The sequence below is a fragment of the Cariama cristata genome, unplaced genomic scaffold, assembly GCF_000690535.1.
Source record: "Cariama cristata isolate BGI_N322 unplaced genomic scaffold, ASM69053v1 scaffold6728, whole genome shotgun sequence".
Lineage (NCBI taxonomy): Eukaryota > Metazoa > Chordata > Aves > Cariamiformes > Cariamidae > Cariama > Cariama cristata.
Window position 1 is genome coordinate 35,976 of NW_009632767.1, and position 7,425 is coordinate 43,400.

Genomic DNA, 7,425 nt, shown 5'->3' on the forward strand with positions numbered 1-7,425 from the left:
AAGAATGTTCCAATAAGATATTTCTTGTTTTAATTTTCTCCTCCCATTCCCTTTGCCGCATGACGTTTCCCACCCGCAGAAGAGGTTCAAGAAGAAGGTAGGTGAAACAGCTCCTCAGTCCCCCTCTTTCCCACAGCAGAGCTCGGTGCCGATGCGTGCCTTGATTTTGCAAGGTGGTAGAAGAAAGCAAGAGGCAAGAGAAAGATGCTGGGACAAACGATCTGCAGGCAGAGGGCTTTTCGTGTCCCTTGCACAAGTTTCACCGAGGGTGCCCCGTATCCTTGAGTATCTGTGCGGGCATCTCTGCTCCGGTTTCAGGGAGAGAGCAGCAGGGGAAATGCAGATATCACCCCTTCATCCAAGCCACAGAAGGCTCCAAGGCTGATTTTTAGCCCGGGGTGTTTGTAACACTCGCTGTGGAATAACTGGGGTCTGGCTAGAAAGGTTTCTATCAGGTGTCAACTGGTTTCTGCTACATAGCTTGGCAGATAATGATCGGATGGATTTTGAAATCAAAATCCATCTGTGGTTAGCCATATGTTACATAGTACATATTCTTTAATATGTAATATTATATATAGTATATTGTATATATTATAAGTTTATAGACTATAATATATCATATTATATATAATATAAATGATAATACTGCAGAATGCAGAACTTATTAATTATATCTACATAGACGCTGGCAAGTAACCCCAGCTGGCTCCCCATGGTGCACGCAGCGTTTGCAAGGTGGGTGAGGCAGGGAAGAAGAGGGGCTGGAACAGAAACCCACCCTTTGCACTTGAGAGGTTTGGGATGCAGTGCTCCAGGTGTGAGGAGCCAAAGGGTGTGTTGGTTCCGCATTTGCAAAGCTTTGTGCTACAGGCATATTTGAAACAAGTGTAAATGTGTTTATAATGCAACAGGGACCCGCTCTGAGCAGGTTGCAGGGTATTTACATCATCCAGGTCCTGAAGGTTTTACATTTCTTGTACCTGTGCGTGCTTTGGTTGCGTGTCTCCATTTCACCTCCTCCTCTGTTTCTCTATTTCACACCTTCTGTGTTTTTTAGATCTCCCTATTGCATTCACACATTCTTTAGTCTAACTGTTCTCATTTTCCATCTCGTTGCTCTTGCTCCCCACCACATCCCACCTGACGAAGCTCACGAAGCAGGTATGTGCCATCGCCTTCCAAATTGCTCCCCGCTGTCTCCTTGGCGGGATTCAAAGGTGGTGCGAGAGGAACAGGACCCAGTTACTTTGCCTTATCGCTTCTGTTGTCTTTGCCTTCCACCTCTCCTCCTTGAGCGGCTCAGTCCCAGGCTAACACATGGGAATGGTGTTGGTGCAAGGTTCAACAGACATCGGCTCGGTGGTACCCCAGCCTCTCTGCCCCTCCTTCCCTGTGTGGAGCTCCCCATAAAAGCCCATCTGGGCAATGGCAGGAGGTTGTTCCTCTAAAACCGGAATTAGGGAGAAGTTTCAACATGTATTATTTGAGCTTACTGTGAGATTCTCCTTCTCCGATATGTTTTTGCCTCTTCCCTTCATGTGGTGAAGTTGTTTCGCAACCACATGTGCCTCAAAGTCCTTTCCCTCCTGGCCATTAGTGCATCCTTTACTGGGATAAAACTTTTCCCTCTGGCTTAACAGAGTTTTCAGCTTGTGTAATATCAGCCCATGTAATAATGTGTTTCTTCTAACGTTCCTTTGCGTCCTGTCCTGTGGCTCTTCCCACCTAAAGAAGCTCATGAGGAAGGTATGTAACCTGACTCCTGAATTCCTGTCTTTCAGACTAAGCTCTGGTTTAGCCAGTAAGCCATAAGATGGTAAAAGGAAACAGGAGTTTAAAATAGACATATTAATATAGAATAAAACACATCACCATTTTGGGTTTTGTACTCTCTTCCTTCATGTTGTGTCTTGACACTGAATGCACTGGCAATGCTACGTGGTAATTGTTGCATGAAAAAAAAGAAGTATGAAAACTGCTGGGAAATGTAAACCTCTTAAAAGGATGAAGGTTGAAAAGCCTTCACTCTGAGACTTGTTGGGTCTCCCTGGGAGGCTTATTTTGAACCATTCGGGGTGGGTCGGGCCTCTGGACAATGTGCAGATGTGCCCATGATCGCTCCGCTGCTCCAGCAGCTGCTGATGCTGCAGCTGCGGAGAGGATTTGCCCTCCTTTACCAGGCTGACATTCTTACTTACGATAGCCTTTTTATGTGCCCTTTTTCCACCTTAAACCTTGTTGTATAAAGCAACTGGTGATAATTTTGATGCTTTAGCTTTGCAAATGATTAAAGACGGTTTTGTTCTTCATGCAATGGAGTTTCTGCACCACTGTCTCACGGTAGTACGTGCAGCCATGTGCCACCAAAAACCTGCAGGCTTCAGGTTGTAAATCCACTTGGGCGAGCATCAGGCTGTGAAAAGGCATGCTGCTCTGGGCTTTATGCAGCACTGCAGGAATGTGCATATAAGACAAATGACATCTGATGTGGCCACTTATATCAGCTTTATGTTTTTAATATCTCAGACCATTTGTACCCTTACTTCCAGTAGGGCTTTTCATATCCATATTCATTTTATTGTAGTGTGTTTTATTTCTTTGGACTATATTCTCAGGCTTCTCCTTTTTGTACGAGTGAAAAGTTGTTGTGATGTTTCTAATGCTTTTGTCTTCCTTTGCATTTTGCTCTGTGACTCTTCCCACCTGCTAAAGTTCATGAGGAAGGTATGTGCCATGACTTACAAATTCCTCTGTTTCTATCTGGAGTGGTAACTCGTGCAGGAATTCTGGAGGTGGTTGAAGAGGAGAGGATGCAAAAATATCCTCTGCACGCTTGCTGATGGCTGCTTCGCTCTCGCAGGATAAGTGGTGTGATGAGTAATAAGTACTAACCGCTGTTTGGAAAACAATGCCTGAAGCACAGGCTGGGCATTGCTTATATATTCCTCAGCACTCTCATGTCTCTAACCAGTCTGTCAGTACAGATACCAGTTGGTACTGGGATAGTGTTCCCAAAACCATTTTCTCTACGCTGTGCACCGGGGCTGGAGGTGGGACAGCTGTGCCCTGTGGCAATGCTACGTCCCTCGGTCATGCCCACCTCTTCCAGCTGTCCCCCCGCTGCTGTGCAGAGACAAAACTCGCTTTTGCAGCAATGTACACTGATGCGGAGAGACTTGCATCTGAAGTCATGAGCAACAAGTGACACCGCGTCATACCTAGTGTTCTGTTGAGCTAAGGATTGGACCAAGTGGCATCGTTTTCATTGCACTGTATTTGCAGAAAATGCCAATTCAGAGAAAAGATGTAGTTGCATGCTTTTTCTGTAACTATTGGTATTTTTCTGGGTTAATGTGCATTATGCAAAAATGGGGGTAGCAGGGTTGCAGTTTCGCTTGATTTTATAACGTGACTTAAAGTCCAGATCTGGTAAGACAATCTATGTGATTAGCAAAATAGCATTTTAAATTATTAAAGCATCAGCCTGCCAGCCCAAACCCTTTTACCTCTCAGTTGCCCTTCTGCCTCCCCCCCTCTGCATGTCCAGCTAGGCTTTCATCAGATACTTCATCCTGCAGGTCGGAGAGCAGTAACGTGCTGGTACTTACCTTCCCACACCGGTGCACGGTCCTACACACCAGTGGTGAAATCCTGGGCACTAAGGAAATCAATGCCAGCTCCTTTGAGCCCATTGATTTCCGCAGAGGCTGGGATTTCTATGCACATGAATAAGAACAGGTTGTCTATACCCTTTTTGCACATTCAAACCTATTGGTATTGGACTTGATTTAAATACAAGCCAGTATTTTTCTCAACCAAAGGTTACCAACGGCATTTGATTTATAACATTATGAATATATATGTTAGTCATCTGCACCTTTTATCTTCCAACACCCCCTGTCCTTCCTCTCCATGATTTTCTAATTGACATCCTTACGTGCCCTCTATTTCTCTTTTAATCTCATTAATGTTTTTTATCCCTTTAACCATTCCACCCTGGCTAAAAGAAGTGTAAGGTTTTTTTAATCATCCTCTGTTTCTCGCTCTAATTCTCTTATCTTTCTTTGCATCTTCCTTCCCTGCTACTTCCCTCTTAAAGAAGTCCATGAACCAGGTATGTGACTTCTGAATTCCTCTGCGTCAATCTGAAGGGTTATTGTGTGCTGGAAATTCAATTGCGCTTGGCAATTTCACAATTGGGTCATGTGCTGAATTGGGACAAAACAGAAACTTTTCAAACAAACAAAACAACAAAAAATAAGAGCAACACCTCATTTGGCAGCTATTGAATATTATTTTTTCTTATTTAGTTGAAACAAAACATTTTATTCCAACATTTTTTCCCCCTCTTTCCTCTATGGAATATTTCCAAATTTTGAAATGAAAATTCTATTTTAGATGCTTTTGAAGTATTGACTTTATGGATAATGTGGGGTATATATAGCGTAATGCAAGAACAAATCTTGAATGAGAGATTGTCACAAGGCAAAAAATGAAAAGATTTTGTTCTAGAGACGTTCATATCTATGCAACCTTTTATGGTTGTGAAACTTTCTATTTTTTTAACCCAAATCTTATCCAAATCTACATGAGTTTTGAAATACCAAACTTTAATTGAAACTATGATTTTTTGTTGGAAAATGATACCAGTAACTCTAATATTATACTCAGGAATTCAAAGATGGTGGAAGAAAACAGATAAAAATCAAATATTAATGATAAACTGTAACTTGCAGCTTCCTTACACCTTCCACCAGTAATAATTTCCTCTGCTCTGTGATGCATAATAATGAGGATAAGAGCTAACTGTTGCATGAAAAATGTAATAACATTTTCGTAAACAAATACCTCAATGTATAAACTGTAATAATAGCTACTGACGGGACTCAGAGCCATCCTTACACTGCGTACGGGAACGGTATAATATTTATTATCCAGAAAAGCAGAAGCTGAATTTGCAGCGTCCTCTAAACTGTCTGTGAGAGTTATTCTGTGCCATTTGGAGTAGCTTTATTAAAGCAGTCACATCTCAGCAACTGCCCATCCCAGCTATTTCACTCTGCTGTCCACAGAGGGAGAGCAGCCTCTTAGTTTAGAGGAGACCAGTACTTTTGCCAGGGTTGAAGGGAGTGAGGTGAAAGCCGTCTGATTGATTTTTGCATGACTTAACGCTTCAACATTCACCCATGTGCTGCTTCTCATTCCCCTCCTGTTCTCGCTGCTTCTCGTTTCACGTCCTTCTCTTCTCCTTTTAACCATATTCACTCTTGTCGCTTATCTGCTCCTAAGCTTTTTCTGACCTTGGTTTGCACAAGTTAAAGGTCATTGCTACCATCCCAGCTGCTTTGCCTGCCTCTCTACCTGTTTTCCATGGTATTTATTGAACTGCTACTCACTACTTGAGTGTTGGTCTCAAGCTTTGACATACATATGAGGTTGAAATTTGTGTAAAACACCAGGTATTAACATAACCTGATAATCTGATTAACAATAAAGCCATACCTATAGCCACCCCATGTTTTCTTTTCCCTCTATAACATAAAGCATAACAAAAAGGAAAGTTTATAAAGAAGAAGTAAATATAACAAGCTTAAAAGAAAACATTTATGTCAGAGGGAGACTGTCGCAGCTTTTCATATCACTGTATGATTATTTAGTTTCTCTGTTATTAGTGCTGTCTTTGTCTAACACATCTTCTAAGTCACAGCTTTGGCCTGCACAAGTTCAGAACTGTTGCTGTTGTGTGATTATTGCTCTAATTCCTTTATTTTTCTTTGCTTACACTTTGCACCTAACCAAGCGCCTGTGTGTGACCTCTAAATTCCTATGTATTAATCTGAAGCATTCCTGTACATAGGAATTTGAAGATGTTGAAGAAAACCGGAGTCATGAAGAATCAATCGATTCTTAAGATTCCTTAAACTTTATTTGCCCTATAGGAAAGTATAATTACTGTTAGTAACTGAAGAGTCACCTTCTAAGAAGCTTAGAAGAACTGTTTTAGTGCCCCTGAAAACTTCTAGGGCTGTGATTACGCCGCAGCCAGGGCAGAGAGCAGGTACCTGAGCTGCAGAAACACAAGCTGCTTCCACTGGCAGGTATCGCCTGCAGCAGCATCCTGGCGTGCAGGCTTGAGCCGTTTCTACGCTGCAGCAGAGACAAGCCCTGTGTATAGCTGAATATTTCCAGTTCTGCAAAGCCAAGTCCCAAATCTGCCAGTGGAGGTTCTTAGACAGTGGAGCTTCTGATGCAAACAGAGATATATCCAAAGCTGTAACTCTTACATCCCCGTACCTGCTCTGATACCAGAGCTAAAAGGGCATGTGCACAGCTGAAACACAGGTTAAGCTGCATACTTGTAAAACTCTCTTCTTGGGTATGTTTTCTTTCAAATTGAAGGATCACCAGTGTTACTACAATCACTTACTGTTTATATATTTGCATGATTTAAACTGTTGCAATTCATCAACATTCAAATTCCCTTTATTTTTCATTTCTATGGCATCCTCTCCCTATCTACTTCACACCCCACTGTAATTACTCTCCTTTTCCACTCTTATTAACAGTCTAAGTTTGAGGTGATCCCCTCCTGAATAACTTATTTCTAATTCTTTTATCTTCCTTTCCTATGTTTTCCCCCTGACACTTCCTACTAAATGAAGCCCCCCCTCCAGGTATGTGATTTAACTTCTAAACTCCCCAGTGTCTGTCTGCTGGGATGGTGTGCGTGGGAAGTGAATACAAGGTGACAGGAGATAACAACCTATCTGTTAATGGTAGCTTGTAACGTGCATGTCTTTGGGATGGTTGATTTTTTTTAGTTTAATTTTTTTTTTCTCAGTAAAGTGTAATCAGCAGTAAAGAGGAGGAAAATTACCTATTGCATCAAAATATTACTAAAACCTAGGGAAACACATATACTATTGTGAAAGAGTAGCTCAGTGAAAAGTGTCCTTGTGGAATGGGTTAAATTCTGCACTCTGATATGAGAATGAATGTTTCTTCCTATAGGGAAACCTTTGTTTAAAATCTCAGGGCAGAATTCGACCCATTGACTGTATACAGGGAGTATAAATACTATGAGATTTTGCACTATTTTTACGCCTGCTTTGCAAAATATTCAATGGTGCATGTATGGCTGAAAAGCAAAATTTGCCCTGCAAATCTGCGTTGCTGGTCTATTCTTGCTTTGTCAAAAAAAAACAACAAACACAACAATGAAATGTAGACCTGCGCAGACTTTTAATGAACCTTTTCTTCCTACAAAGTAATCCATTTGTAATTCTACATTGCAAATGGATGTGAAGAACAGCAGTAGATTTATATAGACATCAAGTCTTCAAGGAAGAAAATGGCCTAAGCCACAGATCTAGAAGAGAAAACTGATCTTCTCTGGAAGTTAGCTGAATGTTGATGATGAGT

The 7,425-nt window shown here is 41.6% G+C and overlaps 1 protein-coding gene across 6 annotated transcripts in view; it reads left to right on the forward strand.

Annotated features, from left to right (window-relative positions):
* TNNT3 (troponin T type 3 (skeletal, fast)) overlaps positions 1–7,425 on the forward strand; it is a 31,657-nt gene that overhangs the window by 9,384 nt on the left and 14,848 nt on the right. For 4 of the 6 annotated variants that reach the window (XM_009706486.1, XM_009706487.1, XM_009706490.1 and 1 more), the window contains 3 exons: positions 80–97; positions 4,103–4,117; positions 6,666–6,677. In XM_009706486.1, the coding sequence (XP_009704788.1) occupies positions 80–97; positions 4,103–4,117; positions 6,666–6,677 (45 nt within the window). Of the gene's footprint in view, positions 1–79; positions 98–1,734; positions 1,750–4,102; positions 4,118–6,665; positions 6,678–7,425 lie in introns of all 6 variants that reach the window. The other 2 variants (XM_009706485.1, XM_009706491.1) reach the window with 2 other exon arrangements.